At 37.4% G+C, this 25,638-nt stretch overlaps 1 protein-coding gene across 1 annotated transcript in view; it reads right to left on the minus strand.

Moving 5' to 3' along the window:
• The window catches only part of MEGF9 (multiple EGF like domains 9), an 83,865-nt gene that overhangs the window by 25,966 nt on the left and 32,261 nt on the right, over positions 1-25,638 (minus strand). Inside the window, exon 2 of the mRNA XM_033122712.1 lies at positions 16,704-16,905. Within this exon, the coding sequence (XP_032978603.1) occupies positions 16,704-16,905 (202 nt within the window). The remainder of the gene's footprint in view (positions 1-16,703; positions 16,906-25,638) is intronic.

Consider the following 25,638-nt stretch of genomic DNA (forward strand, 5'->3'; position numbering starts at 1 on the left):
GTCTTCTGGGAAAAAAAAGATGCTTCTCAAATACGTTAACGTTTGTATTCTTTTGTAACCATTGTAAATGGTTTACTTAGTGAAAGGGTAATTATTAATACTTTATTAGTGTACATGCCGTGTTCCAAAAATTAACTTGTAGTGCTTAGAATTCAGAACTCATTTTCTACAGAAATGACAGCAGAAGTGGTGGCTGTTTCCAGATGAGCAAACAAAAACCTGTTTAACTCAAAATGCTGACACTGCCAGTGCTGAAAACCAACTCCTTTATACCCTGGTCCTAAGCCTTGGAGTTCTGAACCCTGTAGGGGGTGGAATGGTCAGGAGGCAATATTAACACTTATTGAGCTCCTACTATGGGGTTATAAACAAAATACATAGCACAATATTTATATGTGCATTACTTAATTTAGTCCTTACAATAATTCTATGACATTTATTAGTCTCAACTTTCTAGCTGTTTGATTATTGAGCACGTTAAGTTTTCACATCTGAAAAATAAGAGTAACAATTCCTGTTTCAGAAGATTTAAAATTAGCTAAAGTCACATATTTAAGTGACATATGGAGCTTCCAAATATTAGAAGCTCCATATGTGTCCTCTCAAACTTCCCCAATTGGTCGAGCTTCAGAAACGTAAACTGACTCAGTTTTTAAGGTCACAAAGCCAGAGGTTCGTAGAATTAGAAGCTAGATCTTCTGCCTACTAAATACAACGTTGTTCTCTTTCTCCTAGATTACAGATTACCTCTATGTACTTAATGAAAGCAAGCCAGAGGATTTAATGTGATCATCTTAACAGACTTGCAACACACCCAGGAGAAGCTTTTTATGTTAATCTTCTCCTGGCTCAATCATCAGTCATTTAAATATCTCCTCTGATGAATGAGATTTTAAAATAATTGCCAAAGAAATGAGACATTGCTTCTGATCTGTCTCAGTACAATTCTAAGATCTGGGAGCTCTAGTTTCCTACCTGCATTTAGCACTGTTTGCAAATGCCCCGCGTTCCAGCCAGTTTTCCTTGCAAACTTTTTTTCTCTTAACAGCTTTATTGATATAAACTTGCAAAGCATTTTTAATCTTCACTTTTAAATTGTGAAATGCATCATTCATCCAGAAGTAGATACATTTTAAGACAATACAATTTAAAGAAGAACAATAAACTCAACATTTTGACACTCAACTTAGCAAGACATTTGAAGCTCCTTGTATGTCTCTCCTCAACTGCATTCCCTGCTCTTCCCCAGAAGCAACTAAGTTTTAATCACTCTTTAGCTCTTTAAGAGTTTCACCATCTCTGTATATATCATCAAATAATGTATTATATATTTTTGCCTGCTCTTAAACTTTATATTAATAAAAACCATTGTTTCCTTCTATTTCATTCCTTTTTCTCTGCTTTATTATATTTCATGGCATGAATATCACTCTATTTACTTATTCATTCTTCTAGACATGAGGCTTTTCATTCGGTGTTATGGATAACGGTCCTGCGAACCTTCCCGTACGTGTCTTTTGGTCCACATGACCACGCTTTTCTCTGGAGTACATACCGAGGAATGGAACTGCTAGGTCATGAATACTGGGCATGATCCACTTTACGAGGCAATAACGGTTTTCCACCACGTTGGCAAGTTACCCTCCATCACCATTGGAATAGCGGTCTCTTGCTCTATATCCTCACCAACACTGGATATCATCAAGTTTTAAAATGTTTGGCAGCTTGAAGTAGTATCAAATTGTGGTTTTTAAATCCCATTCTCCTGATTATTAATGAGCTGGAACATGTTTTCATGTTGACTGGCCATTTGAGCTTCCTCTTATAAAGAGTCTGCCTAAGTATTTTTGACATTGATTTGTATATGTTCTTTGTATATTCCTGGAAAAGCAATCCTTTGTCAGTTCAATGTGCTGCGATTATGTTCTCTTAGTTCGTGGCTGTCTTTCCACTCTTTTTATAAGTTTTATAGGTTAACAAAGTGTTAAAATATGAACTCTGGGGCTCCATTACCTGGATTCAAATCCTGGCTTAATGAGTTACTAGCTCTATGACCTTAAGTAAATTACTCAAACCTTTTATGCCTTAGTTTAGTCACTTGTAACATGGAAAAATAAAACACAAAACAGTATTGCTCTCGGAGGTTTGTTGTGTAGACTAAATTAGTTACTATGTGTTAAGCATATAGAGCAGTGCCTGACACATAATAACAACTATATTAAGTATTGCTATTACATTACTATGTTGAAGAAATCCTTCCCCACCTCAAAGTCATTCAGATGCTTTCCTAAAAGCTTTGTTTTGTCTTCCATATTTAGGTCTTTAATCCACCTGAACTTTACTTTTTTCATATGATGTAAGTTAGAGGTCCAATCTCATTTTGTTCCTTATAGATAACCAAAGCTTTAGTACAATTTATCGAAAAGTTTATCCTTTTATCTCTAAGCTTTAGTAGCTCCTCCGTCATATGTCAAATGTCTTTATGCACATGGGTTTTTTTCTAGGCTTTCTTTTTTGCTCTATTTATCTTTTTCTCTATCCCTGAACTAATACCACAAATGTTCTCATGCATCAGAATCATCTGAAGGGCTTGTTATAATACTGATTGCTGGGTCCTAGCCCAGAATTTCTGATTCAATAGGTCTAGGGCTGGGTGCAAGTACTTGCACTTCTAATCAGTTCCCAGGTTATGTTGATATTAGTCTAAGCACCATACTTAGAGAACCACTGCACGAGATTAACTGAAAAATATCACTACACTTATTTCACTCTCTACTTTTTTCTCCTACCTTGTTTCTCCTAAACTGGTAAAGTTGCTTAATTTCCACCTCCGGGCTTAGCACTGAACCCATAATTTGGTATTAATTGTGACCTAAGAAGAAGGTACTTAATGCAATCAACCTCAGTGATCTGTCTGTCATTAAACCCCATTTCCTACTGGCTCCTTTGATATTACTCCCCTATATTCTCAATGGGTGAACTGCAACTATTATCCCTAATTTCTCGATGGCTGGCTCCTGGTTCCAGCTGCCCTGCCTCCCACTTCCCACCCAATGGCTGGGTCCATGACACTTGCTTTCAGTTCTCCCACAGGTCAAATGCCTGCCATTGAAGCCCCAGGAAGTCAGGTGGACTCAGCTCTGACACAGACGGTGTCCTCATTGCTGTCTTTCAAATGATTCTCCATAGATAGTGACCTTATTTCCTGTTACCTTTTTCCATGCAGCATTTGTTTTCCTTGTTGCCCAGATCTGACATCTAGATTCATGTCTCCATGAGCCAGTCTCTAGGTGGATGAATCATGACTATCCACACCCAGACGTGTATTTACTTGAGACTCATGTTGTCACATCTAATCTTGCCCATTCTATTTTAGAGTACGGTGGGAAAGCCTTGGAGTCAGATAGATCTGCGCTCAAATCTAACCTCTGCCATTTATTAGTTACGCCATATTGCTAAGTAACTCAGCCTCTAAGAGCAAGATACTGAAGTTGCTCTGAAAAGTCGGAGCGGTTATGTGTAAAGCATCAAGCACAGAGGTTTGACAGTGTTCATCAAACATTAATTTCCTTCTGTTCCTCCTGCTGCCTCTCATGGATTGTGCAGCTTCTTTAGGTGATCAGTTTGGTCAAAAAAGCTAATATATTTCCCTGCAAAACCTTTTCTTTCAAATACATATAATGTCTTTTACTGGACATTCCATTCAACTGTAGAACTCTTTAAAAAATCAATTCTTTTGCTGTGCAGAAGCTTTTCAGTTTGATATAGTCCCATTCATTTATTTTTGCTTTTACTTCCCTTGCCTTTGAGGTCAAATTCATAAAATCCTCTTTGAACCCAGGGATCATAAGTTCAGTACCTATGCTTTCTTCTATGCAGTGCATTATAGAAATGTATACTGGAAACCTATATAATTTTACTAGCCATTGTCACCCCAATACATTTAATGAACAAAAAATCAATTCAAGACCAGCGAAAATAAAACTTAATTAAAGAAATTGTCGTAGTGTATGTATTAGAAATTGGGAGAAGAGATAAAGGGGATTCTGTTATTAACACAAGCCACGTTTCATGACTGTTTTTGGCACTGTGAGAACGTCTATGTCTCTGCTGTATAATATTTAGAATAAAACTTCTTAAAATTGATGGATCTCAGATCTCTTTGAGAATCTACTGATGTGAGTGTATGGTACAGACATCCTCCACAAAAACATGCACATATTCACCATCACACTCCATGTGCTTCACTCCTCTTGGGTTAAGAACTCCTGACCTTGGTCACAGGGGCATATACTAACTCAGAGCCGAACACCAGGGGAGGTTAATATAACAGAAGGAACAGGAGACCTCGAAATGACTCTTCTCACTCTGATATTTAATAGATATCCGATCTTGGGCTCATCATGTCACCTTTCGATTATTACTTCTCATCTGTGATTTGATGGATAATCACCCTTACCTACCTTTCAGAGTTGGTGTTAGAATCAAATGAGAAAATGTACAGGAGAAAAGGATACTATTATTTGTAAATGACTTTATAATTCATTATTTACATTCCCTGGAAATGTACTGAATTTATAAACACAGGAGAAAGCCAAAAATTTGATAATTTGAAAAACCCAAATTATTAAAACATATGGAATATATCATACCAAAGAATTCATTTAATATATAAAGAAACATAATAATGAAATTAACAGCTTTTAAGCTAGTCCCATAACTTTGACTGTCAAAATAATCATGGCTGAAGCACTTATGTACCTTTTCATAGGAAATCTAGAGACGCTTCAAGTCCATATCTCTCTCCGGGATTGAAAAATTTAGGTATTTTGAGTGGAAATCAAATCCAAAGAGAAAAAAGATGAATAGTCCCATATTTCTCTCTACCCTCTAGGAAACATTTCTTGCTATGAAAAAAACCATATGAGATGGAAAAAGTCATGCTGACTTAATTTTCTTTCAAGGGAACACAGGGAAAGACAAAGCCTTCTTTGTGGCAACAAGCATCCTTCTATTTTAGCCTAAGTCTAACAGAAGTTTAAGAAGCTCCTCTTTTAAAACTTTAGAGAAAAAAAATTCATTAAAATAGTCTATGAATTTGATTGAATATTCTAACCAAAATGGCAGACATTCAGGCCAGCAGAGTAAGTTCATTTCCTTATCTTCATTCCTCTTCTGGATCTAAGGCTTAGAATTATCAACTTTGTCCTAATAATACAGTAATATTATCCATATTCCCTTGACTGATTGCTCCAAATAACAATTCTATTAACTTCTTATTTTGAAATAATACTAGATTTAAAGAAAAGTTACAAATATAGTACAGATAGGTTATATGTCCTTCACCCAACTTCCCCTAATGTTAATTTCTCATAAAATCATGGTATATTCATCATAACCAAAAATTAACAGTGCTATAATACTACTAACTAAACTACAGACTATCGGATTTCTCTAACTCTTATCTCAATGTCCTTTTTCTGTTCCAGGATCCCATCCAGGATACCACCTCACATTTAGTTGCCGTGTCTCCTTAGCCTCCTCCAATATGACAGTTTCTCCGTCTTTCCTTGTCTTTTGTGATCTTGAAGCTTTTGAAGAATATTGTTCAGATATTTCGTAAAATGTTCCTCACTTTGAATTTGTCTGACATCTTGTCACAATTAGACTGAGGTTATAAAATTTGGGGAAGAATAAATGTCACAGAGGTCACGTGCCCTTCTCATTGCATCGTATCAGGGACCACACGACAGCTGTATGACTTACTACTGATGATGTTATCTTGATCACTCAAATGGTAACTTTTCATGCTAGGAATCTGTCTGTATGGTAGTAAAACTTAGTATGATTATCACACTAATTATTTGGAAAATAAGCAGAGGCTCAGCCACGCAGCTAATAACCCTGGAACCTACCAAAAGCACTACAGTCAGACAGACGGGTGTTGGTTTGAACCTGTTTCTGCCACTTACTAGTTGTCTGTGTTGGGGAAAATCACTCAAGTCTCAGTTTCTTCACTTCTAAAGTGAGAATACCACTTCAATCAGTTGTTACTTTATCCTCACAAGATAGTACATAGAAAGCACTTAGCCTGGCACATACCGTGTTTCCCCAAAAATAAGACCTAGCCGGACCATGAGCTCTAATGCGTCTTTTGGAGCAAAAATTAATATAAGACCCAGTCTTATATTATGTTAGCTAAGACTTGGTCTTATATTATAGTAAAATAAGACTGGGTCTTATATTAATTTTTGCTCCAAAAGACGCATTAGAGCAGATGGTCCGGTTAGGTCTTATTTTCGGGGAAACACGGTAGTAAACATTGAATAAACGTTAATACTGTTCCTTCCAGGATGGGGGGTGGTGGTAGTAATGGTAGCGTTCGGCCAAGTTGTCTGGTATTTTCATCTCAGAAGGAAGTCAGACTACAGATCATAAAAACACTACATGTTTATAAGATTTTAAGATCTTTTAAGTGTAGTAAAATATCCTATCAAAGAGATGTTTAATTAAAGGTTAAATCTGTGGTTTCTTTCTTCTTTAGGGAGAGATGTTTACAATTGCTTTGCCATTTGGGCAGGGACAGAAAATAATCTTGAAGCAGATTCTCCTGACTGGGTGAAGAATCATTTATTAGGTTTCCCTTAATTATGAACAAGCTCCACTGTGCTCAGTAAAGGTTTAGCCTGACCTTTCATGTTGGGAGGAAGGGGGATTTGGGGTTTGGTAGGTAAAAGATTCTACAAAGTATCGTCAGCCAGGACTCTTGGAGCTGGGATGCGGCTGTATGTATAAACTGAAGGGGACGATTACGACCTCGAACTTTGGAGCCCTAATTTAGAGCATTCTTGAAAGAACTTGGCACTAAGGGAGTGCGGGTTTATCCTCCCTCAAAGAACTGTTGCTGCCAATGATTCTGAGCGGTAAAAGCCTCATCCGAGTAGTGAGCAAGCACCATCTGTCAGGTTGTCCAGGGCCAGGCTTCAACCCAGCAAATCCACGCAGGAGTGACAAACGATAATATCAGCGAATTGATCAGAATTCTGTTCCCCTAATACTTAGCATCAAACAAGGATTGACTCCTAGAGTTACTGGAAAATTAGTAATGAATTGTTGTAGGATGGGTTGCCTCCAAAGGAAGGCACTGGACTTCCGTTACTGAGGTCGATGAGTGTCAGAGCAATTAATGACTGTGAAAATAAAATAGGTATGCCTATATTTGAACGCTGTTTATGGAAAAGTCTGTCAGTTATATAAGCTTTCAACGTCCCCCTATAATATTTGCTACCCCCACAGGCCTCACTATAAAGATGAATAGTTTTTAAAACTCTTAAAAGGTAAAGGGCCTTTGGATTTATTTTTAGCAACACCACAGAAACAACATGGGTATGGGGACACTGCTTGACACTCAGCAGCAAGGCTTATGGGGAAATAAAAATCTCATGGGATACAGTGGGTGGGAATAACTACTGAAGCATAGGAAAGCAGATTCAATTCCTGCAGCCTGCAACGAAGGAAGAACGGTCAGCACAGGGAGAGGGTATGAGCCTGAGAAGGAACCCTGGGACTGAGCAATTCCTGAAATTCAACTTAGTAATACGAACTACCTTTAGATTTGTCTGTATGTATTAATGCAAAAATCACAAACTTTCTAGGCAATTATGCAGAGAAACACTGCTATCATGGGGCATATCACCATTTTCACTATTCTCTAGTCTCTCAATATTTTCTCCTTTCCCACTCATATTGCTCTTAACTTTGGCCCTTGTTAGTTTTTACTCTGTCTCTAATCCCCTGCTACTTACATCCACCCATCCGACTACTGCTAGAACACAGTGCTGACCTTTCTTCTGCTTAAAAATTGCTTCGTGAACAAAATCCAAATCATCTGTCTGGCCCTTAAGGCCCTCTGTGACCTGACCCCAGAAGGACTTGCCAAATTTATCTCCTCTGCCCCCACTCCTCTTCCACCTTCCATCCTGTGTAAGCACATCTCTGAGACGTTAATCTTGCTGCTTCCTGTTCTGTAAAATCTTTCCCACTTCTGTATGTCTAAATCCTTTCCTTTCTTCAAAACTGAAGTCAAAAGCTATCTCCTCAATGAAATCATCTCTGATTTTCCAGGGCTAAGTGGTATCACCCAGTTTCTTAATCCTCTTAACATTTTGTCTGTATGTTTTATGAGATGGGTCAATTTTTACTTTGTATCATAATTATTTATATATGTATATATGATTTTTTTTCTTTGTGATATTATTAGACAAGAAGCTCCTTTGGTCTTCCCATTGAATTCTTTGTCTTTTACTTCCCACAGAATTTATTAAAGCATCCCACACCAAATTTGTTGAACACATAAACACCTTGGTACCAAGTCCTTCATTTATATGTACTTGGTTATTTGTACCATTAGCACAGGCATAACTACAGATTTGGGGGAGCCTCTCAGAAGAAGCAAGGTGTTTTAGTGTCATCAATAACAAAACTTTAACTTTAAAATATATTTTTTTAAATTTCAAACTGGCCCAGAAGTGGCTTCATAAAATGAAACAAGTGCAAGAGTCTGCAGCAGGGTTTAGGGGAAGGAACACGTTTGCTCAACAGCAACTGCATCAATTAATTCCCTGAGACAAGTGTTAATGTTGACAAATGTCACCAAGAGCCGAGTGGGGAAAAAGTATGGTTGTTTTCATTCATTTGACCAAGGCTGATATCTAGTTAATAATTAGAAGCCCAGCAGGGCAGATCACGCCCTGTACTGAATGGAGGAAGAAGACAGAAATGCACTGAAAACCATTCAGAGCTTTCCAAACTCTAATAGCATTGTTTACATTTAAACACCCATGCACTCAGTGCCTTTTTCTGAATAAGCCCCTGTCTGGCCATTTATTAACATTCAAATCTTAGTCTAATTTGTTGTGGCATGAATTTAACATGATACTTGATATAATGTGCTTAAAATATCTTCGAAGACATAAACCGTTGGGCACTATACAAACATTTACTGAAACAAATGAACCGCAATAGAGCAAAGGCTGAGGTCAGTTACCTGCTTTTGATTAAGATGACTACCTTTTAAAATTCTACACTCAAGGAAAAAAAAATTGAAGAGTACCACCAAAAAAGATAATTTACACTAGATATTGGCGTAATTGCAAGAAAAATAATGAAGGTATAGAATAAAGTTATTTTTAAATAAAATTAAAACTGTAAGGCTTTGTTCTGTTTCCTCTAAGCTAGCGTCAGGAAATGCTAGTTAAGAGGACTTCTTGCCTTTGGCATACCGTGTGTGCAACTGTCTGCAGGACGTCTCTGTCTGAATGGCCCACAACCACTTTACAATGAACGTGTCTGAAACCCAGCATCGTCATCACGTCCCTCCATCTGGCTTATCTACCTGTATTCTTTATCCAGTTAATAGAATATCCCTTCACTCATGTGCCCAAGCCAGAAAAGAAACATGGGAGTTATCGCTCTGTCTCTCCCTTACTCTGTACACACTATACATACCATCAACTATGTAGTCGTATTGACATTATCTTCCAAATATTTCTTACACTGGTTCTCTCCTCTCTAGTAGCACCTTTGCCAAGGCTAATGGCTTAGATCAGACCTTCCACCTCTCTAACTTGGACTGTTAAAACAGCCTTTTCACTGGTCTCTTTGCCGGAGCTCATTCTCTCTTGCCACCAGACCTCCGATAGAAGGATTTTTCTAAAAAGCATATCTGAGGGCCCTCCTTACCCAACGTTCTTCACTGGATGAACTAATTAGCATGGCATATCAAGCTCTCCATGGCCTGACCCTATTTATTCGTCATTCATTCATTCTGTCCATTCATCGAGTATTTACTGACAGCAGTTTCATCTCTTACCATGCCCCACCCTCCTTTACCCCCTCCTCTCCACCATTACCACGTGTTCCCGGCCTTCACGAAACAGCCACTTGCAATCTACTAAAGATGCCTTATTCTTTCATACAGATTTCTACTCCTCCTTCCAATCTCAATTTAAATACAGCTTCCTTTCTCAAGACCTCCTTGAATCGAATCGCCTGTGTACTTCATCAGTCCTCATACTTGGACGGAAGTCCTCATACTTCCGTCTTTCCTCCAGACACTAAATTCCTTGAGCACGGACAGGGATAATGCCTTTGGTCACATAATTGGGAGACGTGATGTCTTTATTAAATGAAACGAGTAAATAAAATGACGAAGCTTTCCTCCATTGTTGATTGTACCTAGTAAACACATAATCTTCCCTTGATCTCTCAGAATTACAGGCAAAGTAATAAATAAGAGTTTACACAAGCAGTTGTTACTCCCGATTATTACACAAGAGATGAGTTTCAGAGTCCCATAGGAATATGAATGAGCCCCGGAGGTTTTCTCATCTTTCTATTGACATTTATTTCAGCATATATTTACTTTATGAGTAAAATTTTGCTCTCTGTCCTGGGGCATAGCCCCATGATTAAAAATGCAAGGTAGTAAATATTTCAAAATACACTGTATAGCAACAACCACTGGTTTTATGGAAAGGATATTACACCACTACAAACTTCTTTTCTATCTTAGAGAGACAGTCCAGAATGATGCACCTTAGATACTAACTAACCTACTATGAATACATTTTTAAAAATCTTAAATCTGTGTATAATTCCCTACATACGAAGTCAGTCCTGACAATATTTTAAGGGCTGTATTAAGAGATCCAGTCTCTCACTAGGCATACTGCTGTTCATGATAAAATGCTATGTGATTTCTCCATTCATTTATTAAACATATGTCCAAATGTAAGTCAGGGAAACATTCGAAATGCATCCCAAAAGCAAAAACGAAAAGTCAAGATACTGCAAACCAGCTCCTTCCCAATTAAACAGGTTGGAACACCAATGGCGATGTGAGGGGGTGGCCATCTGTCAGTACATAAAGGACTCTGTGTTTGCACACAAAGACATTGCACAACCCACATCTGTCTCCTGTAGCCAAATTCTACGCTCTCTGGGACAACTCCCACTGAAATATATGGGCAGAAAGAACAGGGAAATGAATTTTTAAAAAGCCAGCTGTTTGTTCCATGGGCATTAGATGTACGAGAGAATCAGGACAGAATTGAGTCCGCTTTTCTACTTTTATTTATTTTTAAAAAGAGAACAAGGAGGTCAAACAGCAGAGAATTTGAGTAGGTGTTAGGAGAGCAGATTTTTCACCTTATTGTACAATCTTATAAAATTCACTTGAATTCACATGGCTTTCTCCTCCTGATAAGGTCTTCTTCTTATCTCTCTAACTTCCCCAATCATAACTTGGAAGATACATCTTACGCCGCACCTTCTCTGGAAAGCTGTTCCTTATTACATCAGCTTATCCCTGTTCTTTTCCCACTATAAACTACTCTACTTAGAAATTTAGCATATATTTATAAACTGTTGTGTATTGGCTTTTAGTAGTTCTGTGTCCTTTCATCTTGCATAGGTTATACTTTCTTGACAAGAACAAAAGCAATATTGTTTTCACTCCAAAGTTTTTACTCCTCTTTCGTGATTCTATCCCTTAATTTCTTTTTATCAAAACAGATTGAACACAAAGGGATGACAATATAATAGATATTGTAATTGATAATTATTCACCGAAGGGCTGGTCCTCTATGTTCTCAGTTTCTACTAAGCTGAAATGGATTGGTCCTTACCGAGAGGTTATTTAGACAGCATGAGCTACATCATACTGGAGTCGGGTCTGATTACCAGAGCACAACCAGAAAACATTCGTATAAAATATCAAATAGTCTGCACCACAGCATCAAAGTTCCTTAAAATATGCACTCACTTTGCTCAGTATCTGCGATTTTGAGAAAGGCTGTACCAGCATAGTGGATAGGAAAACAGAGTCTTGATCCAGATTGCAAAGTCTTCATCCCAACTCTTTCACTTACTGGCTATTACCTTGTAAGTTTGGCAAATTACCTAACTTGCAATTTTTTTCCTGTGCAAATGATGATGATGGTGATGATGGTGATGCCGACCAGATATTTTGCTGTAAGGATTAAATGCATTACTACCTGCAAAGGGCCTAGGATAGTGCCTAGCATGTGTCTAATTTTAGCTATTATTATCACTGTTATTCTAAAACATAGAATATACAATTTTAAAAGGTCTAATAGGTTTCTTCACCTAAATGCTTTTTTTTCCTGTTGGAATGAAGAATTTCTTCTTCATCGAACCAACAGAAACAAATACCCCAATCCCTACTCACAGCCAAGCCTGGTTAACTTCATCCTCCTCCTGTGTGAGTCACCAATTCTAGTCCTCACTTTTTTAAAAACAGATTCAACTCCTAAGGAGTTACAGAGCTGAATCGATATGCCAGTCACGATGTACGCAGGTACACACACACACACACACACACACACACACACACACTATTCTCACAAAAAATCCTTTCTGTTACATACATTAATCCTATTTTACAGATGAAAACACTGAGGCTCTGAAAGGTCAAACATCTTAATCAAGGCTGTACAGTTAGTAAGTGACTAAACCAAGAACGGAATCAAAGTCTACTAATTTCAGATTCCATTTTCTTTCTACTACATAGCACACTACTTGCCTACAATTTCCTTTTTCCCCTAACTCACTTACATATAATTTATAGCAGAGCAGAACATAGAGGTGTTTCCTCATAGTTCACCATATGTTCTTGCCAAAGCACATCGTTCTGCAATTTCCCATTTCTGTTCTCTAGCCTCGGGTCAACTTAACTTCCTTCCTGGTAGTAAGAAATGTGGTGCTTAGAGCTGGATTTAGAGGTCCCATGCCTTCCTTCTAAAGACTTCCTTTAAGTGACTTTTGTGATATATTGCTTGTTCTGACAAATTGCCTGACATTCTGAAATCATATTGTTAAAAAAATTTTTAATTAAACATTACTCTGTAGTAACTCATAGAAAAGAAGTATGGAATTATCTTTAAAAATTCAATATGCTATCCTTGGGGCTAGAGACAATCAAGAAATAGAGCATGGAGGAAAGCTTTTTGGAAGAGAAGTCAAGAAACTGAAAGGCCAAAGCACTGTTACCATGTTTCCCTGAAAATAAGACCTAGCCAGACCATCAGCTCTAATGTGTCTTTTGGTGCAAACATTAATATAAGACCCGGTCTTATATTAAAATATAATATATAATATAATATAATACTGGGTATAATATAATACCGAGTATAATATAATATAATATAATATAATACCAGGTCTTATATTAATTTTTGCTCCACAAGACGCATTAGAGCTGATGGTCCGGCTAGGTCTTATTTTCGGGGAAACACGGTAGGATTGTCTATAGATACTACTGAAATCATCCACAATTATGACACATGTAGTATCAGACTGGCAACAGTGAGTCATGTGAAAAATACGGGGTAGTGCCCAGGAGGGGGAACAGCCACAAGGACGCGTACTGACATAGTCTATCGCTATGAGCTTCAGAGGAGGGGTTTTTAGGAAGCAAAAAGGGAGAGCACTCTGGGAATGGCAATGAGGAACAAGGAAGATATACATTCCAACTCTAGATCCAGACTAAGAGGAGTGGGAGAGAAAACAGCCACCACCTGCAAGGGCTGAAGGGGAAATAACGTTCTCACAGACTTCAATGAAAAGATAACGACAGGAGAAATCAACACAGTTTGACAGCGTGCAGATAATATAAAGTCATGTGTTACTCATTAAAAACGGGGATCTACTAAGGATAATAGAACCATGCTCATGCTTACCATCAATCATTCATTACTGAAAATCAGAATATTCTGTATGAAATACTAACACAGAACCTATTTTCTAGTATTTTAAATGGAAAAATTACGATTCATTACGTATCAACCCAAAACCACTAAACCAACTTCCTACAGTGTAACTAAAGCACAGTAAAGCACCTCTATATAAGCAACAAATTCCAATGTAGAATATAAAATACCTAAAGCTTCCCTTCCTGATCCGAAACAATCCATGGTTAACAGTTGCTTCACAGGCAGTAACACACCGCTCATCAGCTTTGCTGGCGTGTAGCACACTGGACAAACTGTCCACATGTGATTCTGACATTCTACCAATTATACTGGGAATTTAACACAGGACGTCCCACATATTATTTTTTTAAATGTTGTATATGGCTTTTTTGAGTTTCTGGGCCATAAATACAATTTTTTTTTTGTATATGATTATTAGCCAAAACACAATGAATGGAGAGCTAAATACATTCTAGGATATTTGTTAACTGCCAAGAGGTTTTCTACTAGGAAAAACATTAATTGTGAAGTATTCTGCTTCACGGAACAAACACTTTCTCATTACATTTGTGCAACTGGATTGAATGTCAGCTCAAGTGTGAGAACTTGGCAAGTCAACTATACCCTTATACATCAAAATTCTCATATCCAAAGTGGTAAAGTAATAGTGGTCTCCTCGGGTGAGTTGTGTGAAGATGAAAGGAGAAAAGGCACATAAAGCATTTAGCCCAGTGCCCTGGCATATAGCACATGCTCAGTAAACGGTTCCCATTGTTATTGTCATTGTCTGCCTAGCAAGTAAGATTGTAAAACTTTACACATGTGCTAGCTTGCTGATCCTTAAGATAAAACAACTCTATACAGGAGAGAGACAAGATGCTTAAAAGAAGTAAAGTGACTTGTCCAAAGCTATATCGTTACCTGGCAATACCCACCAGGATGGGAACTCTAAACCAGGAGTTGGCAAACTTACTCTTAAAGATCCAGATAGTAAATATTCTAGGCTTACAGGCTTCTGTCAACACTGTAGTCAGCTCTGTCACTGCAGCACAAAAGCAGCCATAGATCCCGGGGAAACAAGCAGGTGCATCTGTGTTCTGGTGACACTTCACTTACACAAACAGGCAGTAGGCTGGATTTAGTTCATGGGCTGGAGTTTACAGACCCTGCCCTGGACCTTTGAATTACACACTTTTCTACTGCTTTAAAATTACTACCTATTTTTGAAGGGTGTTTTAGCTTATGTCACTTAATGACACTGTCAGGAAAAAGATAAATCAAAAATAATTTGAAAAAGAACTATAAAAACAGTAAGATGTTATATAAATATTAGTATTATTTTTTCCCTCTTCTCCTGCTTCTAAAACTCTCTCTCAATTCTCTCCTTATTTCTTTCTCCTCCGATAAGGTACTTTGGTCTAGAAGTAAGCACTTTTCCTCTCTCTCCAAAAGTACTCAAGACAAATTATGTTTGCAGAATCTTATCCTAAAAGAAGTAGTGGACATGCCATGAGATACTAGAATAAACAAATCTCATCTTTTAAAATATTAAGAAAAGTGAACCTTCTGAATATAACTTGTGCAGGCATGTTTTTGTGGAGTAAAGGGAGCAATGGGAAGCAACTACAATATTCTCAACCTCAAATGACAGAGCTTATCAGTTTTCTCATTATAAAAGCCATATAGCAGGGTAGTAAGGACCCTGGACTTAGAATTGGAAGACCTAATTTGGAATTCTTTCTCTGCCATTTACAACCTTTGTGATATAATAACCTACGTAAAAGTAGTTATTGTGAGAATGAGGACAAATAACTAATTAACAAACCAAGCATCATAAATGTATTACTGTTGCACTTGAAATGATAAACTTCTTAACCAAGTTCACTTCTATATTTTTAATGGAAGTACAATTGGATACTATATTGTATAATAGCACACTATGATTTATAAAGAGATACAAAATATCTATAGCTAAGTATAAAGAAGCCTTTCTGCCAAGGAGCTAAACTTTTTGTTACAAATATTCCCTCATTAAGCTAACAATATTCCCTTGAAATTAAAACAAACCAGAATTTATTCAGTGATGTGTGCTATGTATTTACATACATTCTACTTATTTAACCTTCACAACAACCTTGAGAAGAAACTGAGGATCAGAGAAATGAAATAACTTGCTCAAAACACAAAGCTCCTAAGTGGTAGCAGTTCTTGGATCCACATCCAGGTTAGATTGATTCTAAAGCCCGTGTTCTTTCCTTTACATAATAACATCTCTTCAGCTTTTTGACTTGGAATCCACAAAAAGCTACGTTTCTCATACAAGGTCAAAGAATAATTACTTTCAGTAGAGTAGAAGGCAAATCCTTAGGCTCTGGGATGCTGTTCTATTAGATTAAATCACCTCCAACTAACATACTGTTATAACAGTAATTTTCAGACAATTCCTGCTTAATCCAGTTTTGGGCCCCAAAACTGTGCTAGTATATAGAGTGAAACCAGTCCTTTTCCCCACAAGTGAAAGAAATTAACACATTAGCAGTTTAAGCTTTAGGTATGCAAAGAAACAGTTCTAGAATTTTGATAAGAGAAAAATAAACCAAAGAGTATGTTTCCTGAAACTCCAGTGGTATGCTAATAAACATAACGGGAACATTTCCACTGGAAATGCCTGGAATGTATTGCTTCCAGAAAGCAGGCTGCTTTCTCAATAATTTTTTCTATGAAATTTTGAGAACCTATCACAAAGCAAAATTGGTGACTCAGGCGCTTCTGAAAAACTAAATCTATAAATCAGAAGCTTTGTAATCTTGACATTAAATACGATATACAAAATGAGGGAACAGAAGCGTATGAACTATCTGGGAAGTCTGCGGCCCTTCCCCATCAGTGTTTACCCAGCCGGGTCGCCTCCACCGTGGGCAGGCAGCTTACCTGCTGCAGAGCGTGCTGAGGGCTCCGTGTGGGCTGCAGTCACAGGGCCCACAGAGCCCGGAAGTGCGGTTCACATAAAAGCCCTCTTTGCAGGTGTCGCAGTGAAGCCCCTGATAGCCTGGCTGACACTCACACTGCCCTGTGGTCTGGTTGCAGCGATTCACATCCAGGCTTCCAACCACAGAGCAGTTACAGACGAATTCTGCAAAGGAAAGAAGGAAACAGACATTCACTAAGATTTAATGCTTTCTTAATAAAATGAACTCTGTTTTTCTTAATAAATGTTCATGACAACTTAGTAAGGATGAATAAAATTAATTCTAGTTCAAATCCACTTTCTATGCCATTTAGTTTATTTACATTGGCAAATATATACAGTAAAGTACATAAACTATGTACCATTTGTAATGATCAAACTAACATCCTCAGTCTCCTCTCCAGTACTCTTCATTTCTAGTTCTTTGACACTACACTCCAATGTGTGGGTGGCTCTGTGTATTATTTGTGTTTCTGGATTGCAAATCTCCAAAGGCAGGACCTATGCTTATCTACATGGCACTGAGAGCACACGCTGGAAATGACATGTTAAATAATAAATAATCCCACTGGATAGCTGCAAAAGCCCCAGGCTCAGATGGCTAAGTGTGACCATTGATGTAGGTCAGACAAGATTGTGCTACGCTGGAACCGTAAGCCAGGGTGTTCTTCTCGGGGAAGAAATTAATGGAGAATTGAAACTTTTGGTGACCACAGGATGGCCACGGGTTTGAAAATTAATCTGGGGAACGTAATTTGGTGGTTACCAGAGGGTAAGGGGGTTGGGGGGTGGGGGATGAGGGTGAGGGGGATCAAATGTATGGTGATGGAAGGGGAGCTGACTCTGGGTGGTGAACACACGGTGTGATTTATGGATGATGTAATACAGAATTGCACACCTGAAATCTATGTAATTTTACTAACAATTGTCACCCCAATAAATTAAAAAAAAAAAAAAGAAAGAAAGTGATGGGATAAACCCCAGATGAGAAAGTTTACAGGGTCATCCTGATCAGTTGAGTGAAAACCAACCACAATTTGAATCTGTCCCAGATTTGAATCTCTTTCCCAAATTAAAAGATTTAGAAAATAAACATTTTCTTTAGATACATTTCAAACAGTTCTTTGGATGAAAATATTTAGAAGTCCTTGGCTTTAGCCTTTTAATGCATATACATTTAAAGGTCAGTTAGGATTTGGTTTTTGCTATTGTTTATACTCATTTTATCAGAAAAAAATTATTTTCAACACAGTTTGACACAGTATCAACATTGGACTTTGGAAACATGTGCAAAAACTTATAGTTAAAATCAACTGCAGGTAAAAGAAAACCATTCCAAAATAGCTATGAATCTAGGTTTAAAAAGCCCAGAGAAATCTATAGTACAAATTATACTTCTGAATAGATAATGCACTATATAAAATAGCATTATACTGATAAAAGTTTAGCTTGGAAAAAAAATCTTTAATGTAATTTTGATGATTTTTAAAGTGTTACTAGGTAATTGCAAATCCAGAGACTTGAACAGAAAGTTATAAAGGAGTTTGTTTCTCTATTCTAGAAAAGGAAATCAACCTTAAAATTCTTTATGTCATCACAAGCTGCTTATCCACACAAGTCAAAACAAAGGAATCCACAAAGATATTCCATTTGGTCAACCCTATACCAAACCTATGCCTCCCACATTTCTTCAGCTCCTAACCTTTGGCGTTAGCTTATCTCCCTGCTCTTCACACATCTAATTTGTGAATATACCAAATGAATGAATCTATATGGGAGAGTGATTGTTTTATATATGTTTCAAGTTTGAGCGGTGAGTTAGTTACAAAACCTAGAGGAGAGTTCAGATTTCCTCAGCCCCAAACTTAGGAAAGGAATCAGCTTCCCATCTCAATCAGTATTCTCATTTTTATTAGGCTATGTAAGCATGACATTTCTTTGACAGAGTGACATGTATTCACATTTCTTCTAGTGTGTGTGTGTGTGTGTGTGTGTGTGGTTTTTATAAATAAGGAAGCCGTGTTTAGTGGTCTGTAAACTTGCCAATGACAACTTCATGGCAAGACCTTACTCCACCAAAAATGACCAGAATGCTTAAAATAACATTTTTCTTCCAAAATCTGGCATAATTTCAACATACATCCAATTCCTCCTGTTAGACCAATTTCATCACAAGTTACCTAACCAAATTACACTGGTGTGGGCAGAACTAGCTCAAAAAAAAAAAAAAAAACAGATTAAGAAACTCTAGAACAAAGACTGAGAATTTTATTCTATTATTTTCTTACTAATGCACTCTCATCTGAAACCTGAATTAGTGTTCCTGATGAATGAGATAAGATTAGTATATTTTTTTAAGGACCCAATTAGTCTAAGAGTTCTGAGACGAAAACTAAGGTTTTGTTTTTTTCCAGTAAAGTTCTAATAGATAAACCTTCAGTACTAACCAAGTTCATTAGTTATTATTTCTATAGAGCCAGTTCGATCTCTTCATTATCCCCTGAACATATTCTTTCTAGTCCCATCTCTGTTCCTCTTGGAATGCCTCGCTCTTTCGTCTCACATATTCAAACCTATCCCCTATGTCAAGACTCAGCTGCAATTTACTCCTCCATCAACCCTGACTCTATTGCCTCTAGTGTGAATCTGTAACATCTACGACTTACAACTCTCATCGGACAATCATTTGAAGAGGCAGTAAAGTGAAGTGGTTATGGGCATGGACTGTAGAGCAGACAGGTTTACCGCCAGCTCTCACTTACCAACTTTATGACCTTAGGCAAGTTAGCTAATCTTCTGCCTTCCTTTTCTTGTATGCAAAAAGGACATAGGTAGTATGGTACGTATAACAACACTGAGCCCCCACACGTAAGCTGGAAGGGGTTAGGAGTATTGCAATAATTACTATGATCGCTGGAAGAAAGAGATACCTAATAAAATAACACAAACACAATTCAGATGTCAGATTCATGGGCCACAGCTTCGTTATACCCTGTGGATAAGGTCTGAGAGCCTGGGGTTGGATTTATCACCATGGCAGTTTTAGAAAATGTCTGGGAAACAGACTGTCCTGACATCCAGAAATCCAAGTTGTGGGCCATCTCAGTAGAGAATAAGAGGGTATCCCACACATGCAGGGCTCCATACCTTACCACTATGGGTGCCCACGAATACAGTGACAAAAACAGAAGGGTTTATTTAGGAGGTGGTTTCTGAGAGGATGAAAAAGAGTAATTATGGATTACTAATCACCTTAAAGTAGCTTAGGTGAATGGCAACTATTTCAGCAAGACAGACCATCCTAATGCCAGGGAGCGGGCTGAAGTGTCAAGACAAAAATACACGATCATGGGGCCAGCCCGGTGGCTCAAGCAGTTAGAGCTCCGTGCTCCTAACTCCGAAGGCTGCCGGTTCGATTCCCACATGGGCCAGTGGGCTCTCAACCACAAGGTTGCCAGTTTAATTCCTTGAGTCCCGCAAGGGATGGTGGGCCGTGCCCCCTGCAACTAAGATTGAACATGGCACCTTGAGCTGAGCTGCCGCTGAGCTCCCAGCTGGCTCAGTTGGTTGGAGTGCGTCCTCTCAACCACAAGGTTACTGGGTTTGACTCCTGCAAGGGATGGTGGGCTGTGCCCCATGCAACTAGCAACTAGCAACGGCAACTGGACCTGGAGCTGAGCTGCGCCCTCCACAACTAAGACTGAAAGGACAACAACTTGAAGCTGAACGGCACGCTCCACAACTAAGATCGAAAGGACAACAACTTGACTTGGAAAAAAGTCCTGGAAGTACACACTGTTCCCCAATAAAGTCCTGTTCCCCTTCCCCAATAGAAAAAAAAAAATCTTAAAAAAAAAAAATACACGATCATGTTCACATTCCTCTCCAAACTAACCAAGGGAAGGGAAGCTGAAGTGAAGGGACTAAGTGCCAGGGCATGCGTGCATCTGTCCTGTGTGGAGCTCAGATTCAAAGCCCGATCCCAGGTCGTTCGACTGACCTCGAACGAAATGAACTCAAGTTAAGTGACTATTAGGAGCACCAGTAATAAACGTAGAGCACCGTGACCATCCATCAAGTTGCGTCAGGATAACATGCTAGCTCATAAGTAGAGCAAAATCTAAGAGCCTTCACAGTTCTTGATATTCATATGGAACCAGATGGGAGTTAATGCAGAAACAATGCAACTGACTAGGAGGCTGGCAAAATGAAAAAGAAGAAAGGAAATTTCAGTAGATAGAAGCAGTGCCAAGGACCTACAGCCAAAGACAAGAGATGAAGCGCTGATTTTTGTAATGAGGTGAAATCACAGACACCAGAGCAGCACAAAAGAGCCTGCGACATGACTAATGGATATTAATGAGAATGAAACAATATGAAGAGGACGCAAAAAGCGAATCAGACAAGTCGGAATGAAGTGCCAAAAAGCTCATGTTGGCCGCCTAAGAGTAACTATGGGATAAACTCTCCATCATTTCAGTAGCAGGTTTCCTTTCAATGCCCTATAATTCTTAGGAAAACTCTAGAGAGAAATAATTAGACAAGAGTAACAAACGCTAGCAGAGAGACTGCAATCTTTGGCAATGTTATTTCTTTTTGTTTGGCTTCCAAAGAACAATGAAATATAGTGATTTAGACCCTGAAGAAGAATAAGAAACTGAAATCTACCGAACTGTTTGAAAGTAGAACTATAACGGCCCAAAGAAAAGACAACAGACCTTGAGCTTATGGGATGATTTTGATGTAAAAGTATCCAAAGCAATCATTGCCTTTAAATCAAACACAGCACTTTTCAAGCATCCCCTCCCAAGGGCCGAGAGATGAAAATTGTCAGCACTTGGAGTCCCTTAAACCCACTCTCCCTCCCGCTTTGTGCACAAACTCCTGTCCTGGTAAGAGATGATCTCCTTGAACTTACCAAAGACCTTTTCTGGGCCTTTCACACACCTGGTAGGCTTCTCTCTGCATCCCACTTTTAACACTTCATGTCCCTGCTCAGTAAAAAGCCCATTATATCTTCCAGCCAATTTTAATTGTGTGTTGATATCTGTAGCGACTTTGATGAGAGTTTTTAGAAAAATATTAATTGTGATTATATGTCCTAATTAGCGTGTCATCTATCTCTCTGTACCTCTTTCTGAAGTCCTCTCTGAGTGCTGCAGTTAACTGATGTCTGGAGACTCAAACAGTTTGGTACAAGAGCGAGTTAGCTTTTTGCAGATAAAAAAGAACTATAAAAGCAGCAAATACAAGATTTGAATAAGAAAGTAAAAAATGTATCCTCCATCAATTCATGATGCAAATCTCATAGAACAAAGAAATGATAAGTGATAACAGCATTATTGCTGAACTAAAATGATTACAAAACAAGTATTGCATAAATACTGGAAAAATATTTGTAAGTATAACTAACAGTACTCACAAGAATCTGGTTCAGGAATATAGGCTGAAATTCTTTCTATAGCCTCTTGCAAAACTGGGGAAACACATTTGCAAAACTCAATTTCTGCCTCTTTTTCATTCCTTCAACAATGATTTCACTCTTGCTTTTCAATATCTTCAGATATTGAAAGAATAAAAAAACTGCTCCAGGCTATTCCAAAACTTTTCATTTTTCTCCATATTCAGAAGACATACAAAATGTGCCGTAATATTGATAGTATCTTCTGTTCAATCTCAAAGTAGCAAAAACTAGAAAATATGTATTTAAAAATGTGTTAAGGCTCAGTACTCAATCTTATTACCAAATTTAAAATATTAAAAATTCATTAGTAAGTTTAAGCTTATCTGAAAAATTTTAAAAACATCATCAATATAAGCTATAAACAAACCATTGTAAGGTGTACTTTTTGTTCTTAAGTTACCTAGTATCTGTAAAAGGTGTTTCTCTAAAGTACCATCAGTTTTCAAATTTTTACAAATATTCCTTAAAATAGGGGAAAGATTTATGCCCAGGATTTTAAAATGCCTGGAAATTACATTTCTATTTGCATACTACAGTTTAGTACCTTCAGCAGGAAAACATAATTACTTTGTGAGTCAATATCAGGAGGTCCTCTATAATTACAGAGAAACTGAGTTTCGTAGGCTTATTATTAAATAGTAATAAACTGATTCCAGAATATAAAATATTTGGGGAGCTTTATGGACTGAGGTCCTAAGACAGGAGCCATGTTATATTACCCATCATTCTGGAACAATTGTTACCATTTCCTGCATTGTACCCTAAAGCCAAAGGAAAACACATCTTCCCAACTATCCAGGGGATAACTTCCTAACCCTATATGTTCTCCCTTTCCTTCTTCTTTTTTCTCTCTCTATTAATTGTGGTCTATTGTTTGAAAATTAAATGAGATAAAAAATACAATGTAAAGTAGGTATACAATATAACAATAAATATTATTTTTAATATTTGGATACATACTTTAGTATCTTTATTAGAAGAACATGACCACTTGGTGAGCATATATCTAGAGTGCTGAAAAATATTTATTTGTTTATTCAAATTCTAAGTGCAAAATGGATATCAGTTATTAGAGTGTTAAACTACGGTTTAACTTGCAAAAGTCGATAGATATAGTTCTAGTCTCTCTACACACAGTGCAACCATTATAACAACATCCACTGAATGGAAATCAAAGAGCAAATTGCACATTAAGAGGCAATCAGTACCTCCCTATTAGAATGGCTAAAGTTAAATAAACAAAAAATCTGATAATAGCAAGTGCTCACAAGGATGCAGAACAATTGAACTGTCAAAAATTACTAGTATAAATACAACATAGTACAGACACTTTGAAAAACAGTTTGACAGTTTCTTATAAAGTCAAATATACTTTACCATATGACCCAGCAATTCCATTCTTAGGTATTTATCCAAGAAAAATAAAAACCTATGTTCACACAAAAACTTGTATACAAATGTTTATGGTAGCTACCTTCCTAATACCCAAGTCTGGAAACAACCCAAACGTCCTTCAACTAGTAAATTGGAAACACCATGGTACATTCTTACAATGGAATACCACTCAGCATTAAGAAGGAATGAACCACTGACATGCAAGAATATGGATGGATCTCAAAGGCGTTATGTTTAATGAAAGAAGCCAGACTCAAAAAGCTACCTATTGTATGGTTCCACTTTATATTCTGGAGAAGGCAAAAAAACTACAAGAGCAGAGAACAGATCAGAGCTTTGCGGGGACCTGGGGGTAACTACAAAGGAAAAGCACAAGGGAATTTGGGGGGTAATGAAATTGTTCTGTGTCTTGATTGTGCATTTGTCAAAACTAATAGAACTGAATACCAAATGAGTAATTTTACTGGATGTAAATTTAAAAACAAACAAAAACTTTTTTAAAAAAGCAATGAGGTTTTACCATACTAGATTCTTAAATTTTGCCAGAGGGAAGACTTGGTGTGCCACAAACAACTCCTTTACTAGATTGAAGTCAGCATAAGACCCAACTGATAACTTAGTCTTTCTCAATGTTAGTCTTTTTAATGTTACAGTTAAGATAGCAAAAATTGATTAATGCTTTAGCTGGTTATTGCATAAGGAGTATGAAACATTTTAGGATTTAAAATGTTATTTAACTAAAAGAAGTAGAATCTTTTCTTTTCCCTTTGGCTCCGACTTAAGTTGGGCTGTAATTACTTCTGTGCAGAATGAGGGAAAAGAGAAAAAAGTGAAAGATAAAGATGTATGGGGTTCCCATCCCCTCTTTTTTCATATAATTGTTTATTTCCCTTCAAGATGCATTATTAAAAACCCTCCTCTATTTAAACTAAGACCAGTAAAATGTATCTAAGTATAAGACCATTGAATCTATTCTGTCTATCCAACATAGAACTTCACCCTTTTTCACAAACTTAGCATAGCATCTACAAAAATAATATTTTTCCTGATTTTAAAATTGAAAAAGGAAAAATAACTGTCAGAATCAAGAGTAGCAATACTTACTTCAAACCTCTGCCTATACATTAAAAGAACAGAAAATAACAATGAATTATATTGAGTTGACTATAGGCCTGTTTCCCTAAGTGTATGGTGTATTTATTTCAAAATGGACTTTTTATTAGGCCCATATTTCATTTTGGTAGGTTTATAGTAAAGGAATCTCGGAAAGGCCTCATTCTAGGGAAAAGGAATTATCAACACAGAGTTTCATTTTTGTAAAAGGTCTTACTCTAGCGTAACATTGATACTCAAATTACATTTCACATTTATGCGATGCCAAGGCAGGGTCACAAATCTTTGCAAAGCTGGGAAACTTAATATTAAAGCTGATGAGTTTCTTGAGTTAAAGCAGACTTTATAGAAATGTGGAAAGTCTTAAAGCCACCACTTTTCAAGAAAAACTTTAAACTTTACCTTTTAAAATAAAACTATATCCATTAAAATTCCCAATCAAAATTCACAATAGCAAAATCTTTCTTTTACTTTATGGTCGACATATGAAAAAATGGGGATAACGGGACACAGGTTTTGTAGAAATTTTTCCATCTCACACTGAAGGACCATGTTGTTAGTGCTTGTCCCTGGCTCAGTCGGTTTTCCACAATTCAGATAATCCATCTAACTAATGACACAAGAAGACAAGGGTTGTAACAACTAGCTTTTACTATAACAGTAACAAAGTTATTGAGCGTGTCCTACATGTATATCAAACATCACACTGGAAACTTTGTAACTACGTCTCCTTTAGTCCACCACAAACCTGTGAGGTAGTTACCCTTGAATGAGGAAACTGAGTCAGAGATGAAACAAATTACAGCTAAACAGTACTGGAGAATAGACTGGAACCCAAACTGAGTAACTCCAAAGTCCACATCTTTTCACCATGAGAAGCTTCTGCCTGTGAAAACGAGTAGGAAAAAAACACTAGGCAGATGACA

This window comes from Rhinolophus ferrumequinum, chromosome 12, assembly GCF_004115265.2.
Source record: "Rhinolophus ferrumequinum isolate MPI-CBG mRhiFer1 chromosome 12, mRhiFer1_v1.p, whole genome shotgun sequence".
In the NCBI taxonomy this organism is placed as follows: Eukaryota; Metazoa; Chordata; class Mammalia; order Chiroptera; family Rhinolophidae; genus Rhinolophus; species Rhinolophus ferrumequinum.